This window comes from Canis lupus, chromosome 19 (genome assembly GCF_011100685.1).
Source record: "Canis lupus familiaris isolate Mischka breed German Shepherd chromosome 19, alternate assembly UU_Cfam_GSD_1.0, whole genome shotgun sequence".
NCBI classification, from domain to species: domain Eukaryota; kingdom Metazoa; phylum Chordata; class Mammalia; order Carnivora; family Canidae; genus Canis; species Canis lupus.
Genome location: NC_049240.1, coordinates 18,170,717 through 18,190,066, shown reverse-complemented (window position 1 = coordinate 18,190,066; position 19,350 = coordinate 18,170,717). Strand labels below are relative to the sequence as shown.

General features: G+C 35.9%; 1 protein-coding gene across 7 annotated transcripts in view; it reads left to right on the top strand.

Annotated features, from left to right (window-relative positions):
- The window catches only part of SPATA5 (spermatogenesis associated 5), a 351,344-nt gene that overhangs the window by 919 nt on the left and 331,075 nt on the right, over positions 1-19,350 (top strand). For all 7 annotated transcript variants that reach the window (XR_005373957.1, XM_038564717.1, XM_038564716.1 and 4 more), the window contains exons 2-9: positions 3,580-3,701; positions 4,790-4,947; positions 9,283-9,341; positions 9,975-10,619; positions 11,562-11,691; positions 11,993-12,049; positions 14,836-14,959; positions 17,704-17,959. Coding sequence is in view for 6 of the 7 variants with exons in the window: in XM_038564717.1 (XP_038420645.1) it covers positions 3,580-3,701; positions 4,790-4,947; positions 9,283-9,341; positions 9,975-10,619; positions 11,562-11,691; positions 11,993-12,049; positions 14,836-14,959; positions 17,704-17,959 (1,551 nt within the window). In the remaining variant the exon portion in view is untranslated. The remainder of the gene's footprint in view (positions 1-3,579; positions 3,702-4,789; positions 4,948-9,282; positions 9,342-9,974; positions 10,620-11,561; positions 11,692-11,992; positions 12,050-14,835; positions 14,960-17,703; positions 17,960-19,350) is intronic.

The window sequence follows — 19,350 nt, the reverse complement described above, 5'->3', positions numbered from 1 at the left end:
TAAGGTTTCTTTCTTCTACTACACAGGTTCCAGTGTTTAATAAAAGCTACCAATTACATAGCATTGTTATCAGTAGGTTGGGTATGCCACATACATATCTCATTTAGTTTTCACAGAAACTCTAGAACGTGGGTACCGTATTATTATGCCTCTTTTACCGAGGAAGAATAGTTAATGTGATTGGCTCCGGGTTCCACAGGTACTGAGTGGCAGGCGGTATTTGACTTTAAAGCCCCTTATCTTAGATCAGAGCCTCCTTGAGTTAGGAGAACGGATTTTTTTTTTTTTTTTTTTTTTTTTTTCTGAAAAGTTAGTTGGTAAATTGGGTTGTAAATTGTGTCTTCCACGTGTTGAAGCTGTGGTTTGTAGCTTTGACAAAACGCAACACCGGCTAAACTTGTGGCAAGAAATTTATGTCTAACGCACACCCCAATGACAATTTTAGAGTTAACACCGCGTTTTCGGTTTTCCTTTAGGGATCAGAGGATAACTTGTTATGTCCTGCATATTTAACCTTTTTCAACTGGATCCTTCCCGTTGAAATTTAAATCTGTTGGTTTCTCTTGCATCTTAAATCAGAACAGAGTTTCCACATTTTTTTTTTTTTTTGCCACCACCCTCTCTCTTTCCATCGTTTCGTTGCCATTTTTTTTTTTTTTAAGATTTCAAGTAATCTCCCAATGTTGGACTTGAACTCGAAACCCTGAGATCAAGAGTCACATGCTGTACTGACTGAGCCAGCCTCATTGTCACCTCATTGTCAAGTTTCTTTCTTTTTCTTTTTTTTTTTTTTTTAAAGGTTTTATTTATTAATGAGAGACAGAGAGAGAGAGAGAGAGAGACAGAGGGAGAAGCAGGCTCCATGCAGGGAGCCCAACGTGGGACTCGATCCTGGGTCCCCAAGATCAGGCCCTGGGCTGAAGGCGGCGCTAAACCGCTGAGCCACCTGGGCTGCCCCATTGTCAAGTTTCTTAAGCGGAGTAGTCTCTGTCTCCTCATCTATCACCTACCTACTCCTTATCCTATTTCTGTTTTGAGATCTAGCCTATCATTCTGTAGAAACTGTCTCTGTCATGGTAACTGATCATCTCCATGTTGATAAGTACAACAGTTTTTCTTTACTTCCCTAACTTAACCTCTTAGCACTTTTTGGCATTACCATTTCCTTTTTCTTAAAACATTTTAATTTTTGGCTGTGTGCCATTAAACTGTCCTAGTTTTTCTCCATCCTTTTGTTGGTAGGTAGCTTTTCAGTTTCCTTTGCAGGCTCATTTTCTACTTGGCTGCCAAATGTTTTAAGTTCCTCAATTCTTAGTCCTGAAAACCTCTTTCTCTGTATAAATCTTTTTGGCAAGTTCATCCAGTATCCATAGTTTTTCATCTATACTCTCATCATTTTCAGATTTATATTTGTAACTAAACTATTTCTAAGTCTTGGTTCAGGTGCCTTCTAGACCAATACTACTCAAACTCTACAGGGAAAGTTTTAAAATATATATTACAGCTCAGTGCTGTTGTAAATTACAATAAAATGTAATTACTAGAAAAGTAAGTTTAAAAATAGAAATTGTATTAGATTCCACAGATTACTCTGTCCAGTTGTCATAAAAGCTTCTAAGCCCTTATTTGCTGTACTTACCCCACCATGAACCAGTAAAATAGTTCGCTGACCAACTTTGTATAGCATTGTGCTATACATACATCTTCTCTTTGATTTTTCTTTCTTTTTTAAAACATTTTTACAAAAATTATGTACTTATTTTAGAGAGAGAGAGAGAATAAGAACAAGCTGCTGCTTGATATTGCCTACTGCCCTAGGGTATCTTGATTTTCCTTAGGTGGCCCCTTCTTTTCTTCTATGATTTTGCCTGTACTCTTTCCTCAGATGCACAGTGCTCCTGTCTGTGCAGTACTTCTCTGTCCAAGCTATTCTCTTTGCCAAGAATTATCTTTTTTTTCCCCCTCTTTGATTAATTAATTCCTACTCTTCCTTTGGATCTGAATTTAAACATTACTTTCTTGGAGAAGCATTCTCTGTTTCTTCCAAACTAGATTCCACATAAGAGGCTCTCCCAGCACTTTAGTTATTCTTCATTCTATTAGTTTCCCATTACACAGTTATTCAGTGATTAATAACTCTCTCATCCTGTTAGATTATAAGCTCTTTGAGGCCAGGAACCATCCGCTTTTGTTCACTTTGTATCCCTTGTGCCTAGCATATTATCTGCCATGTAGTAGGCACATAATAAACGCTGAATTAACAAATGAAGAGCGGTGGTTGTTTGAAATTACCTTTACTAATCTGGCACATGAAGTGCTCAATAAATGTATAGTTAATTAATGAGGAAAGTGGATGTTGAGATGTATTTTTAAAGTACAGTATTGGAGGAATGAGGACTTGTGAAGAATTGTGTGGAGGACAGCTTGAGTAGATTTGAACACTGTAAGAGAATGCATGGAGATGAATTAGGAGATAAGGCCAGTGGATGAGAATATGAACATGATCTTCATAGGGAGGAAGTGGAGGTATTTGTAGAACTGGTGATTTGTCAGATCCTGATGCATGGTGAATGTGCAGGACAGGACGGAAGGAAGAGAATAAGAAAACCTAGAATCTTGCTAAGGACTGAATACCCCTGTGAGTTACTTATCAAGAGGGAAGGGTAATTCATTGAGGTTTAGGAAGAAAGAAGGGATAGAAACTGAACATTATGAAATCGTCAAAAGGATACTCTGCTGTTATTGATTAGTAAACTCTGTAAGAGACCAAATGCTCATAGGAAAGCTGAATTTCTTTTCAGCCTCGTATTATGAAATATGCTTCTTTTATAAATGCTCAGTACTGTTGATCTTAGCTCCGTGAGATGCTTTGTTTTTCTAGATTTGTTCAGCTGATGACAGAAGGAAAATATGTTAGGTAGGTATTTTGTAGTGGCAAAAATAATTAAATCAGACATTTTCAGAGGTGTTGCCAGTTGGGCTGAATTCTGGTCTGTTCCTTTGGCAAAAGTTGAAAACACTAATGATCATTTTGGTCAGCATATACTTGCTTAAGGAATAAGACTTGTGCTATTATCTTACCTGTGTATTTTTGGGATTAGAAAAGAAAAATAATCTGATTGGTATCATGTGACTGAGAAGTGGAAATTTAACTTAACCCTCCAGAGCTAAATGCCAGTTATCCAGCTCAAGCCTTTGAATACTGTAGTCAACTCAACTTAGAATCTGTAGTACAAAAGTTACTATGCAAATACGAAAAGCTCTATTGCAAGTATGTTCAGTTTTTTAAAAATTAGAGATGATTTTTCTTAAAAGGTGAAAACTAATACCTTCCCAATTAGACATCTTTTTTAGTTAGCACTCCTGTCGTCAGTCAGTGGATCCTCAAAAAGGTTTGGTTTTAAGTCTTTTTGTTTAAGAAAAAAAAAAAAAAGAGGGTTGGAACTGGTTCCTCCAGGGTATGGTAAGTGCATTTATGTGGTTATGTGGATAGAGGATTTTTACTTACTCCAAAAGAAAGCAGGCTTTGACTTCACTTAGAAAATAGTGTGAAAATAATTTTCTTTCCCTTTTTCGAAGATGACAAAGTTCCTAAAACATTCCAGAATTTCCTTGTTCAACTTGGACTCAACACTATGAAATCTGCAAACATATGTATAGGTCGACCAGTGTTGCTAACCAGTTTGGATGGAAAGCAAGAGGTAAGAAAGAGTCCTTTTCATTTCCTTAGAAATCCTTAGAAAGATTTGAGATGGTTTTTCTTTTAATTTTCAACAAAGCAGTAGTAAACGAAAAACTGTATCTTAAAAGATCCTCACATCTGTTAACCTTTTACTTTCTTTGATGTCTGTAACTTTCCTGGGTATAATAGCCCCTAAATGTCATGCTGTAGAGAGAGGCTCTTCCTCTGAAGGTAATGACACACACACTATCAGCCCTATCCTTCCCCCTCCTTCCCCCCCAGTCTGTTAGTTATATGTATTTTTTTCCCACAGAAATGCTGTTTGGGAGTATGAAAGTTATCTCTTTTGTATACAAATATTTGATTACCCTCCCTGTTTTCAGCTGTTTGTTCTTGCTGCTATTCATCATGCTTGAGGCTCAAAGCCCAGAACCTTTCCTTGATCATTTTTGCCAGCTTGGCCTTCTTCCCTGCTGCTGGCCTCTGCTTCTGCCATTTCTTCTGCTGCTTCATCAGTCAATGTTCTCTCATCCAGCAGTGTCCTCTGAAAATAATTTGTAATCTATTATGTACTGATGGCACACCTCTCATTCTTTTCATTATTCTTACAAAAGAAAAAAGAATCCTTTCCTGTGTCTTGTGGAAGATTATAAATGTATGAGCTCAGCTCACTATCTGGAGCTGGAAATCTTTGCTTCTCTCCCTTGACATTTCAGTCTGATGAGATCCACGTTCTCATGAACCTCTGGTGCCAGGTTCTTCACTATTTCCTGGATGTAGTTTATGCTCCAGGGTAGATTACCTTACAGTTAGCTTGTCTTTAGTATTTTCTTCCTGTTACATGTTAATGCCTTTGTGACTTTTCCTAAATTGCCTTTCAAATTTTCTACCATTTTCACTCTGGTATCATTCCTAATCTTCACAAGAAGATGTAATATTTATTTTAAAAGTTTTTTGTAATTTGTGTCTGATTATAACTCCTTGGGGATAAGGACTATGTTTTATAGCTCCATATGCGTAGCTATGCTTAGTTTTCTAACTTTATAAATTAATGATATTCTATGAATATTTATGTTCTCATATTTTTATTTCCTTTGTTCTGGGCAGGTCTATACGGCCTGGCCTGTGGCAGGATTTCCTGGCGGCAAGGTTGGCCTGAGTGAAATGGCACAGAAGAATGTGGGTGTGAAGGTTGGTGATGCTATCCAAGTCCAGCCTCTGTTGGGTGCTGTGCTACAGGCTGAGGAAATGGACCTGGCACTCAGGTTTGGCTCTTTTCTTTGGTGACAGTCTGGATCAGTGCTGCCCAGTGGAAATAAAACAAGAGTCACAAATGTGAACCACATATGTAATTTCGCATTTTCTGGTAGTCACATTTAAGAAAGAAAATGAAACTGGTGAAATATTTCATTTAATGATTTAGTCATTATTTAAATATCACCTAACATTTAATATTTAACCAGTTATCATAAAATTTTAACCTTATAAAAATTATTAATAAGATACTTTTCAAACTAAATCTTGAAAATCCAGTTTGAATGTTATACTTGTAGCACATCTCAATTTGGACTAGCTACATTTAAGCACTTGATAGCCACACATGGTGAATGGCTAGTGGTCTACTGTATTAGATAGCACAAGCTAGATGAGTGCCACCTAAGGTATCGACTAGAGACTAATGCCCTATGATTAGAGTATGACCTGATATTTTAGGTGAGAGGAATTAGTATTGATATATATTTAGCAGTAGTTTTCATCTTGTTTTGCAGTGTAATCAGGGCTGTTGTAAAGGAGGGAGTAGGTTACTGTGAATAGACAAGAAACAAGTTTTTTTTTTTTTTTTTAAGATTTTATTTATTTATTTATGAGAGATACAGAGAGAGAGAGAGAGAGAGAGGCAGAGACACAGGCAGAGGGAGAAGCAGGCTCCATGTAGGGAGCCCGACGCGGGACTCGATCCCGGGTCTCCAGGATCAGGCCCTGGGCCAAAGGCGGCACTAACCCGCTGAGCCACCGGGGCTGCCCAGAAACAAGTTTTAATCAAGACTCTTCCAGGGGCACCTGGGTGGCTCAGTCTGTTAAGTGTCCAACTCTTGGTTTCAGCCAAGGTTGTGATCTCATGGTTCATGATATTAAGCCCACCACCCCTGCCACAGGCTCTGCGCTCTGAGGAGTCTGCTTGAAGATTCTCTCCCTCTGTCCCTCCCCTGACTCATGTGTGTACTCCTGCTCTCTTTATCCCTCTCTCTCTCTCTTCAAATAAATCTTTAAAAAATGACTTCAAGCAAAGTACTCGATTATATATTTTAACTTGCTGATTATTCAATCTAGTAAAAACAGTTATTTCTATCAGATTTTGAAATAGTCCCTTACCAAGGACTAATTGAATTACCTCATCAATACAGTTAACATATATCACTCATCCTCTTGGATACTCTGTATCTAATGGGATTGTAATTGAGTTCACATATGCAAGTCTTATCAAGATTTGTTTAAAGAAAGCAATTTTGATACTTTAATACTACTGTACTAACAATTTTGGGAAGGTATTTATATGCAAGTATCACAAAACATTTTCCAGTCATTAGCTTGATTTTATCTATCTTTTAAAAGATTTTATTTCTTGATTTGAGAGATAGGAAGAGAGCACACACAAGCAGGGGGAGGGGCAGAGGCAGAGGGAGAAGCCGACTCCACATATGAGCAGGGAGCCGGACGTGGCGTTCTGCACCCTGGGATCATGACCTGAGCTGAAGCAGATGCTCAACTGACTCAGCCACCAAGGTGCCCCTCATTAGCTTGATTTTAAAATGTTTTCTTCTCTTTTGCTACTTTTTTAGATTCTAAGCTTGAGCTTCAGCAGATTTTTTTTTTTTATTTTTACAAACCGGGAAACTTTTCAGAGGAATTAATCACATTTTAACAATAAAATAAAAGGAAGAAGAGAACTCAACATGCGCTGTGTACTAGCACACATACATGCACACACGCTTTTTCCCTCTTCTCTCACTCCTCCTGCAAAGTGCCCCTATTTGTCCTTTTCTTAAGGATGAGGAGGTGGGCTCCATGAGAAGTAACTTACCCATTATTTTGTGGGTTAGGTTTTTCTACTCAAATTAAACAGTATTAATCTTTAGATTGTTTTGAGACAGTGCTGCAGGTTGCAGTTATCAGTTGACTGGTTTTTTGATGATCTAACTAGTGTGACCTCTTGAGGGCGCAGCAGTCTTAGGTGATAACAATTGCCTACAGCAGAGGAACTAGTGGAAATTGGTCTTTAAAATTTTATTTTAAAAAAATCTTGTGTTTTAAATGTAGCAGAAGGGCTTATGTAAGAAACTTACTTTCCAGTAAGAAAAATCAGTAATTTTATTCTGTTGATTAAATCCTTCAGTTGCTTCTGAAGTTTTATTAGTAAGATTAGAGCTCTTTCTAGTGGAAGTGATTTTATCTGTACCCACTTACTTTTCTTTTTTTTTAGATTTATTTATCCACTCTTTTTTTTTAAAAGCAAAACTCTTAATATTTTTATGCTTATACACATTTGTAAGTATCCTCTCTTCAGAGTTTAATAAATAGGTATAACTGGTTTCAGAATTCTATAAACAAGTGATTTTGAGAATTTTAAGGAGCTACAATTTCATATGTAGTCTATATATATATATATTTGATTTCAAATTTCCTTCTTCTATTTTTTTTCTCCTTTATGTTAATATGTACTCAGTTCTCATTATTAGTGGTCAGTATGTTCTATAAAGTTGCTGTGAACATTACATTAGCAAATACTGAACCATTGTTCCTAGAGGTATCTATGTTTATATATACATTAAATATATGCTTATATTTAATGTTACGTTTATATTTACATATACTTAATGTGTATAATATATAATAGTATGTACTAATAACATTAATATATTTAGTGCATATTTAGTATACAAAAATACATATATCTTATATACATTATAATCTTAAAACAACTCATTCTGATAGATTTTGTCTTCTTTAGTTTATGAAAGAGCAGCAGTAGTTCAGGAGTGTTAAGTGACTTGCCTGAGGCCACCTCACTATACAGATGCCAGAGTTAGAATTCAAATCTCCAGCTGTTGTAAAGAGCTGGGACTTTTTGCTGTACACTGCACTGCCTCCTCCTGTCTCTACTCTTCTTGTTACTTCTGAAAGAATTGAAATAAGAGTACTTTTTCAGCCTCTGCTAGGAAAGTGCTTAGCGACTCAAATTTTTTTTGCCTGTTTTATGTATGTCTATTAGTGACTAGGAAAGCTCTGCTCATATTGATTTTTAGTGTTACAAATACATTTTAGCAAGTAGGTGAATCTGGGAATAATGAAGTTTACTATATTGATTTTGTTTGTTGCTGATAAAGTATTTGGAGAAGAAAGCTTATATTTGGATCAGATGAGTCTACTAAAACTATCTTCTTGAGATAAACTATTGCCTCTCCACTGCTGTCTGACAGAGCTCACAACTGTAGGCCTTTTCTGCCCATATGGGCTTCTTATATGGGGGGAGGTAGGAAAAATGCACGTATTCTGAGAACTCTCCAAGAACATGTTCCTTTACAAGTATATGTACCTACTTCCTGCACTCAAGCAACCTCCTGGAAGATAGTCATTAGTAGAAGAAGGGCTTCTCATTTTTCCCTTTCTGGAGAAGGGAAAGGCATACCCCTCTCCAGAATTAAATTTCATTATACTATTAATCTCCTGTCTTCTTATTTCTACCTTTTTAGGTAATGTCCAATAAAGGACTTAATTTTCCTGAAAGATAATTTATAAATTTTAGAAAAGGAATGAAGTAAGCTATTAATAAAAGCCTTTCTGGTAGCCCGGGTGGCTCAGCAGTTTAGCGCCGCCTTCAGCCCAGGGCCTAATCCTGGAGACCTGGGATTTAGTTCCACGTCAGGCTCCCTGCATGGAGCCTGCTTCTCCCTCTCCCTGTGTCTCTGCCTCTCTCTCTCTGTGTCTCCCATGAATAAATAAATAAAGTCTTAAAAAATAATAATAATCATAAAAGCCTTTCTTCAAGCTAGGCAATTTCAGAAAGGAAGTGATTAATTTAGGCCAGTGTTTTTCAAATGTTTTTGGCTATGACACACAATAAAAAATACATTTCATTGTGATTCAGTATATGCATATGTGCACAAATACAGTGCACATATGCACACATATGTGTGTACCTGTATATGTGAGTATATAGATGTGTGTATGTATGTGTAAGAAAGTAATGCTGTTCTAAGCAGTATTTAGTCTATATGTGATGTACTTTGACATTTTTGTATTCTATCAAAAAAAAAATTTCTGGATGGGATCGACTGAAATGATTTCATAATCTAGTAATGAATGGTAATTTTGAAGAACATTGATTTAGGTCATTAGGACACTAAATTGCAAATGGTATTTTCATGCCTATAAGAAATACCTGAAAAACATAAATCATTCCCAAATTGTATAAACCATTTCCAGTTTGTAAACTAATTCTTTTGACTAAGTCTGCCTTGTAATAATGTACATGAAATTTTATATTACATTTAGTTTCTGGTGTACTTAATGCTGTTTTCTCTTTCCCCAACCCTTTACAGTGACAAAAATGTGGATATTAATGAAGAACAACTGACTGGTTGTCTTCTAAGAAAGCTAGGTGAGGCATACATTTTAAATAGTTTTTTAAATTATAAGAAGCAAGGTAGCAGTTAATAAAGTAATGTGTCTTTGAGGACTTGTATAGATTGTAATTTTCTTCAACATAATGTGAAGAGTGTTATTCTTAATGAATTAATGTCCTTTTGGGATAGGAATTTTTTCTCCCCAATTAATTGATTGGCAGTTGGAGAGAATTGGAGAGCACTGGAGAGAATATATGACTTATCTTTGGACAAAGTCAGTGGTAGAACTGAAACTCTTAACCCTTAAGCTCTTCCTCTTTCTAGTGAGAAATGTTATCTTGGAGTGTTAGTTAGGTATGCCATTTTAGGTTAGTTCATTATTGGATGTGGAATGCCACACTTTTTTTTTTTTTTTTATATAGTTGATAGAATTCTAGATGTATTGAACATGGAGGAGTTTAAAGAGTTATCTTGCCCTTCTGTCTCCAGATGGTGCTCTATCAAATGGGAATTGTCTCTTTTTCATGCAATCATTTTATTAATACTCTTATCTTTGATTTAGTCTTTCTGTCAGATAGGTTTTGTTAATAGATGAAATAGATTGTTATTTAAACATGAAATGGGTGAAGAGTTATACTAACATTTATATTTAAAAAATTATTTTCTAGACGGCAAGATTGTTTTACCGGGCAACTTTCTGTATTGTACATTCTATGGACGACCATGTAAATTGCAAGTGCTGCAAGTGAAAGGGACAGATGGCATGATATTAAGAAGGCCTCAGAATGACTCTGACACCAATGCTCAGGGAATGGCCTATGAACAGTCCAGCATGGAAACCAGTACCCTGGATGTATCTCTACAGCTAAGCCAATTAGATCTGGGAGAGCCTCAGGACCCACCATCGAGCAGTACTCCTTGCAAACCAGTAGATGACAGAATGATAAATAAAGACAATGACATTTTGTTGGATGTTACACAGAATCATGGGGATAGCAGCGGACTTGGACTAGTGGAAGTCACAGAACTTAAATGTAGTTTTGAGTCGGCCAGAGGAGGAAATGAGCAACTTATCAATGAAGAGAGATTGCTGAAGTCAGCTTGTGTGGGAGCAAAGTGCAACACTGATATTTTTTATTTTATTTCTTCAACAACAAGAATTAATTTTATAAAGGTTCATACAAATTCAGAAGAGGAAGACAACCAATTCAAAGTAACTTATGACATGATAGGAGGCTTAAGTAGTCAGCTGAAAGCAATTAGAGAGATTATTGAATTGCCTCTCAAACAGCCCGAACTTTTCAAGAGTTATGGTATGATTCCTTCAGTGTATTGCAACAGAAGTATTAAATTCAAACTAAAAAGCAGTTGGTTCATTCCACTTATGTAATAATTGTTCATCTTCTTTTCTTGTTTTTCTTTCCTGAGTGGTAGGTATGGTAGGAGGTGTGAGTTGCTTTGGGAGATACCAGTTAAGTGAGCCTTTTTTCCATGCTTGATCTCTTTAGGTTGTAAAGTCAATTAGTTTCAGCCTTGTCTCTTCTAATTGCATATTTCCACAATTGTTTGTATTAGATCTAGAATTAGTATCTTGTCATTCTAGATCAGCTGTAATGACCAAAGAAGGAAACCGAACATTCAAATATGTTGGATAAGGCTTCTTTGTTAGGAAATGTAACTGTGTGCAGATCTCTTTGCATTGAAGCAAGTGGTTAAGGGAGTGGTTCCTAGGAAACTCAGGGCTTCCTCTGTGTGGTAATTACCCAGATCCTCTGCATGTATTTGGTGCCTACCATCTCTTTCTCTGCCTTTTCATTTTTCATGAATCTTTATATATATATGAATCCTTTGATTGACATTTTGTTAGTAATGCTTATATAACCTAAGATGGCTAGTTGAGATCAAAATTAGGATTGATGGCTTCCTTTGGATGCCTGTGTTCTTGTCCGAGCTTTGTGTTCTGATATTGAGCTGTGCTATCTGGGATGGAACATGGCAATCGTTTGGGTGTCCAGCCAGTTTTTTACCAGTGTGCATGACCTGGTTGGGTCTACAGAGAGAAGGTCATTGCCAGAGATTAGCATTTGGGCCAGTTAGTACATTTTTGGGGGAGGGGGCAGGGGCAGAAGGTCTGACTCTTTAATTTTGTAATACGAGGTAAATTTATTTATATTTTACAACTCCTATTTGCAGCCACATGACAATACAAGAAACCTAGTAATGCTGAATCCATTGTTCTCTTCTTTTTCTTCTAGGAATTCCCCCACCTAGAGGAGTGTTACTCTATGGCCCTCCAGGCACTGGAAAGACAATGATTGCCAGGGCTGTTGCTAATGAAGTCGGAGCCTATGTTTCTGTAATTAATGGTCCTGAAATTATAAGCAAGTAGGTGCATACTTTAATACAATAAAGTGTTATTAAATGCTTCTTAAAAGTGATTTTAAAAAAATGACTGCATAGCATTCTGTCTGTCTAGTTCATATGTTGAAATACTTTATTTTTTTATTTTTTTTTGTTGAAATACTTTAAATTTGCTTTTAATTGTGTATAAAAATTAAGTTTAGAAAATAGTTTTTGAAAGTAATTTTAAGTATTCTGGAAGTATTAGGAAAATTAAATGAGCTTTTATAGACAAACTTTAAAAACACTAAGAGTCGATCCTTAAATGTTACTTTATTTGTTACAGATTCTATGGGGAGACAGAAGCAAGGTTACGTCAAATATTTGCTGAAGCCACTCTACGGTACTTACATTTAGATTTGTAATTAGTAATCAAGATTATGTTAAAGTAGAGTTACTAACACTTTATATGAAACATGAAAGAACACTAGAAGAATAATACTAATAGCACTAGAAAAGATTGTAAATCTAATGAAGTTGTATTTAATCTATTTTTATTTAGTATTGTTTGGAAGTTTGATCAGTGAGTTATTGAATTACATAAAGTAGGAAAATTAAGACAATGTTGTATGGTAAGTCATGATTTTACTTGAGCATATAAATTTATGATTTAGGATACTTAGGCATATCTAGTTTATCTAGTTGTCTTAGTAGATTGTATTATATTAGCCCTTTATGCTTAAAACCCTTTTTTTTAAAATTATAGTTTGTTTCAAAGGGACAAATCTTTTGGTCTTTTTTTTTTTTTTTTTAAGATTTTATTTATTTATTCACGACAGAGAGAGAGAGAGAGAGAGAGTGAGAGAGAGAGGCAGAGACACAGGCAGAGGGAGAAGCAGGCTCCATGCAGGGAGCCTGACGTGGGACTTGATCCCAGGTCTCCAGGATCACACCCTGGGCCGAAAGCGTCACTAAACCGTTGGGCCACCGGGGCTGCCCTCTTTTGCTCTTTAAAAACAATTCTTATTGATTATTCCTCAGTTTAGGCTACCATATTACATTGTAGTGAGTATAAGAATGTGGTCTATAACTTGGTCTAATGTACTATTCATAATAAGGCTATGTCCCTAACATTGTTTTGGTATTTAACTGATCATAATTCTGCTCTTATCAAAAGAACTTTCATTTTTGAAGTTTTTTTTTTTTCAGAGATAGCAGATGAAATAAGGTAGTCCTTTATAAGGCTGGTAGTCCCAGTACTGAAAATTTGAGAACCAATGGTATACCATATTGTGTAGTGTGTTTTCATTATTATTACGTTCCTGGCAGTTGAAGCTTTCTTTTTTTTAAAAGACTTTATTTATTTATTCATAGAGACACAGAGAGAGACAGAGAGGCAGAGACAAAGGCAGAGGGAGAAGTAGGCTCCATGCAGGGAGCCCGATATGGGACTCCATCCTGGGTCTCCAGGATCACGCCCTGGACTGAAGGTGGCTGTAAACCCCTGAGCTCCCTGGGCTGTCCTGAAGCTTTCTATTGTGAGAGAATTCACATCTTTATATGGGAGAACCGATCACCTCGAAAGTTCTTTTTCTAATAGACAAAAAAAAAAAAAAAAAAAAAGGGAGCACATTTGGAATTTCTATCCCTTGGACTTTACACCTGCTCCAGGGGACAACTCTGGCCTCCTGAATTGATGGAATCATAACAATTTACTAATTTACTGGGTATTAGCAGGCAAGTTCTATTTTGGCATAGACTGATCTCATGAGCAGTAGACTATTCTTAATACTCTACTTTTTATTGAATTTAGATTTGCTGGAAAGTGATGAATTAATAATTTGGACAAGAATTAATGTACGGTTTTTCAGTTTAACATCTTGTTGCCTTTGTCTTTAATATTATTAACTGAGTTCTAAATTTGATACATTGCATTTCTTTTTTTTAATTAAGTTTTTATTTTAATTCCAGTATAGTTTACAGTGTTGTATTAGTTTCAGGTATACAACATAGTAATTCAGCGATTCCCTACATCACCCTGTTCTCACGATGCTAATCCCCATTACCTATTTCAGTCATCCCTCTTGTAACCATCAGTTTGTTCTCTGTAGTTAAGTCTGTTTTTTGGTTTCTTTTTTTTCCTTTGCTCGTTTATTTCTTAAATTAAACTGATAAGTGAAATTATATGGTTTCTGTCTTTCTGTTACTTATTTCATTTAGCACTATACTTTGTAGCTTCATCCATCTCATTGCAAATGGCAAGATTTCTTTCTTTTTATGGCTGAATAATATTTCATTGTGTATATATACTACATTTTCTTTATCCATTCATTCATCAGTGGACATTTGGGCTGCGTCCATTATTTGGCTATTGTAAATAATGTTGCTGTAAATAAGAGGTGCATGTATACCTTTGAATTAGTGTTTTTGTATTTTTTGGGTAAATACCCAGTAGTGTAATTTCTGGGTTGTAGAGTAGTTCTATTTTTAACTTTTTGAGAAACCTCCACAGTGGCTGCACCAGTTTGCATTCCCATCAGCAGTGCATGTGGGTTCCTTTTTCTTCACATCCTCGCTCACACCTGTATCATGGTTTTTGATTTTAGCTGTTCTGACAGGTGTGAGGTGATAATCTCATTGTAGTTTTGATTCACATTTTCCTGGTAAGTGATGTTGAGGATGTTTTCATGTGTCTATTGGTCACCTGTGTATCTTTGAAGAAATGTCTGTGTCTTCTGTTCATTTTCAGCCGGATTATTTGTTTTTTGGGTATTGAGGAGTATCAGTTTATATATTTGGATATATGTCATTTGCAAATACCTTCTTCCATTTAGTAGGGTTGTCTTTTAGTTTTGTTGATTGTTTCCTTTGCTGTGAAGAAGCTTTTTATTTGATGTAGTCCCAGTAGTTTATTTTTGCTTTTATTTCCCTTGCCTCGGGAGACATATCTAGAAAAATGTTTCTATGGCTGATGTCAGAGAAATTACTCCCTGTGCTCTCTTTGTATTTTCAGGTCTCCTATTTAGGTTTTAATCCATTTTGACTTTATTTTTGTATATGGTGTAAGTTTCATTCTTTTGCATGTGTGTTTCAATTAAAAAATTGGAAGTGTTCAGTTTCACTTGAAATGCAATACATCAAATTTAAAAATAAGATGTATATTAAATAATTCATTTTACTTGTTTTTAGACACCCATCTATTATTTTTATTGATGAGCTGGATGCACTTTGTCCTAAAAGAGAAGGGGCTCAGAATGAAGTGGAAAAAAGAGTGGTAGCATCACTCTTAACACTGATGGATGGCATTGGTTCAGTAAGTATAGTACCAATATCTATTCTGTGTTGTGAAAGCAATGATTCCTAATAATACATATATAGTAGCAAAAACTATCAAATATATCTGAGTTTTGGGATATTATAGGACAGGGAAAAATATTAGCCTTAAAAACTAAAGGAAAAAATCCATAAATTAATTTTCTTCAGCAGATATCTTAGTAACTTCTAGGATGATATAATGTCATGTGTTCCTACCATATAAAAAATAAACAGTGATGGGTTTCTTTTGTAGTAAATGGTATTAACTTAAAAATCTGAAGCAAAAATCAGTAAGGAAGATTTAGATCAATTTTACTAAGAAATTTCATGAGTAAGTCTTCTATATTCCTGTAAAAATTGATTCTTTTGGGGCTTTAGGTTTAACAAGTGAAAGAAAAGAAAGTGAAAATAATGGAAAATATGTACAACATCTAAAAAGAATCTACCCATGTTACCACATTCTCTGATAGGGCATTTACTCACATATTAATAAAAACTATGTGCTTACTATGAAAGGAAGATCCATAGGAGCAATGGCAGGAATGAAAAGAAATTTTGTCAGACTCCTGTGACAGCCATTTACCAGAATACAGTTCTTATGCAGGATTGTAAATAACACAATTTTTAGAATCAAAGTATGTTAGAGTCAAAAGAAATTTTAGAAATCATGTAGCCCCAAGCCCTCCTTTATACATTAAAAAACTGGACAGTTAGAACTTTCCTACTGGTAGAAACTAAACATGTGAACATAATGTGAAGATTGGGTTTTAAGTCTCCATTATTTGCTAGTGTGTTACAGTTTTTTTTTTTTTTTTTAAGATTTATTTATTTTAGAGAGAGTGAGGGAGAGCGAGCTCACGAGCATATGTGTGCAAGTGGGGAGAGGGAAGGAGAAGGAGAATCTTTTTTTTTTTTTAATTTTTTTAATTTTTTATTTTTTATTTTCTACTTATTAATGATAGGCACACAGTGAGAGAGAGAGAGAGAGAGAGGCAGAGACACAGGCAGAGGGAGAAGCAGGCTCCATGCACCGGGAGCCCGATGTGGGATTCAATCCCGGGTCTCCAGGATCGCGCCCTGGGCCAAAGGCAGGAGCTAAACTGCTGCGCCACCCAGGGATCCCAGGAGAGAGAATCTTAAGCAGACTCCCCAGCATAGGGCTCAGTCCCACATCCAATGAGATCATGACCTGAGCTGAAATCAAGAGTTGGATGCTCAACTGACTAAGCCATCCAGGTGCCCCAACAATTGTGTTGACAATTTTAAGAGTAACATAAAAGAAGAATTGATACCTGAGGGAGGCTGGATGACCACGTGATTCTAAGTCTTGGTGCAATAACTAGGTGTGATGATGTCGCACATTTGGTTCTCAGCCTTTAAAATTGGAGAATTCAATGATGCTAGTATGTTGGAGGTGGCAGGGCTCTGAGAATTGATCCATAGTAACAACACTCACAAGAGATATACATAAACTGAGATGCCAATTTCTGTTTACAATAAGAAGTACAATCGGGGATCCCTGGGTGGCTCAGCGGTTTAGCGCCTCCCTTTGGCCCGGGGCTCCCTGCATGGAGCCTGCTTCTCCCTCTGCCTGTGTCTCTGCCTCTCTCTCCCCCTGTGTCTGTCATGAATAAATAAATAAAATCTTAAAAAATAAAAAAAGAATCATTAAGCCAACCAAATATCTTTGTTTATTGATGACTTTGTTTATGGATGACTCTTTCCACCTTGACTGTGAATATTTCTAGAGAGCTGTATTATAATTAGAAGAGTTCTGGTAAGTATGAAATCAGATGGAAGGCTCTGTTTTGGAGGATCTTAATTATTACATCCTTGCTGCCTCTTTCTCTCCTGCTGGGATAGGTCCACTGTGGACTGATATTCTTGCCTATGAGCAGGACTGGAAGCGGGTGACACGGATGTTTAAGTATGAAAATGCTTACAGGCCTGTTTTTGTCTTCTAAATACGTAATTGATAGATTTATTGTAATCCATACATTTTCTGTTGGGACAGCCAGTATAATTGAATAGGTTTCAGTTTCCTTACTTTGAATCACATGTCAGTTAAGCTTGTCTCTGTGGGATTATACTTGGGTCATCAGAATAAAATGTTGGATAACTTTCACAGATGGCTGATCATTATAGTTCTTTATAATTTGTTGTTCCAAATTTCATTCCTATGTGAAAAATCTATATGCATTCAAGGGTGGCTGATACTCAGGTATTGGTTATATTGCTGTCTTTATTACTAGGAATTTAAACATCAGAATAAAAAAAGTACAGTCCACATGTGAATAAGATTTCTAAGACAATTGTATAATAGAGTCTTGTTCTATTTGGATAATGTGCTTGTCATAGTCTTTGTTTCAAGTAGGGGGAAAAGGACAAATTAAAACAACTCTATGGTAGGATATTATACCTTCTTATTCATGAAAACAGTGAAGTTTAGATGCCAAAAGGGGGGAGAGAGACATCACTATAGTTGGGAAGTTACATAGTGGAAAACTTTCTAGATGAGGGAGTTTTGAGGCTGAACTTAGGAAAATGTGGGATGTGTAATAACAGTGTAAAGGATGAGACTTAGTGTGGACACTTAGATCCATATTATCTATATAGCCAGTACTTCTGTATGTTAAGTATAGATATAGATAGATAATTTCAGATCTATATAGATATAGATATGGCAATTGTATGTATTAGTGTTAGAAGAATGTGTAATTTATTCTTATTTTATTTTGTAAGGAAGGAAGTGAAGGCCAGGTGTTGGTCCTTGGGGCCACAAATCGCCCTCACGCCTTAGATGCTGCACTTCGAAGACCAGGACGATTTGATAAAGAGATAGAGATTGGAGTTCCTAATGCTGCAGATCGGCTAGATATTCTCCAGAAATTGCTTCAAAGGGTACCCCATTTACTCACTGAAGTTGAACTGCTACAGCTGGCAAATAGTGCTCATGGGTACGTTGGAGCAGACTTGAAAGCCTTATGTAATGAAGCAGGTAAGTATGCTTTGCTACTGTGAGTCTTATTATATCTTATTTCTTGAAATCAATTTTTTTCTAATCATGAAATATATATTTATTGAAAACTAGATAAGTCAGAAAACTATAAAAAAGAAATAAAAATCACTTTTACCTAAAGGTAACCACTGTGATAGTATATATCCTTTCATACTTTTCCTAAGTGTACACACACGCACACACACACACACACACACCTGTATAATTAGATTCATTAATGGCAGTATTGATGGTAACTATTTATTGATATTGTGCTATGGAAATTAGGGAGAAGTGCCTACGGGAGGATCAGAATTTTCCTTAAGGAGCCCACTTTGTATTTTTTGAAGTGCTGAAAAAGTACTTAGCAAAATCTAAAAATTCTATACCTCAGAGTGTGTGATGGTGATGTTAAAGTCTGAAAATGTATAAGGGCTGTTATTAATCAGTTGACTGGCTTTAAGAAATCTATCTAGGCATAACTGTCTTTACTTTGGTAGCCCTTAAGACCTTTTAACATTTGTGTAATTTTTCAGAGTAATTTTAACCATGAAAAATGTGTTCAAATCAGGGCAGGTTTTATAAGCTATTGATATATTTCATCAGGCAAATAAGAACTTACTGAAAAAATATCTCGTTGTTTTGTTTTCATTTGTTTGTTGGTCCTAAGAAGATGTGTTTATTTTCTGGTAGCCTCTAAAGGCTGGGCATATACCTCATAGCATCCCTGGTTTGCCAGTAATCTCAGGTTCCTTAAATTTATTCCCTTGGATATATGTTTCTAGGTCCTTTTATATTTTAGAAGGAATTTTTTTCAGTTGTATGCTCTTGTTCCAGTTTGTGACCTATCCAACATTTTCAGAAGATGTTTTAAAGAAAGTTTAGCCCTTTTAGGTAATGGAAGAAATTGGATTTTTGAGTTGGAAATTTAGTTGTTTTAGAGCTTTAGTATAGAAATATGGTAACTTCAACTTCCAAATTATTGATTCACAATTAATCTAACATAATAGGTTTTGAAGACCCTTCCTTTAGGCCTTTCATCTTTCTAATCTGGCTCAATATGTGTAGAGAAGAGAATATAGAACAAAAAGCAGGTTTAAAGAGAAAACTTGGAAGGGATATTTAGGGGTCTTTGAATATCTTACTGTTGGTAGAGAAAATCAGTTTTATTCTTTTTGATCATTATCATAATTTTCATGTTAGAGGACTCACAGTTGGAAACTATAGGTTAGATAGGCTATAAGGCAAATACAAACATTCTTTTGGTGCATTTTGGTCCCTTTCTATCTAGTTTCTTGTGTTTCACAAGAAATGGTGGGTTTAGTCATGAAAATGAATTCCCTAGCGAACAAGAAGTATCAGGGGATAACTTTGCTTCCTTCATTCCGTTG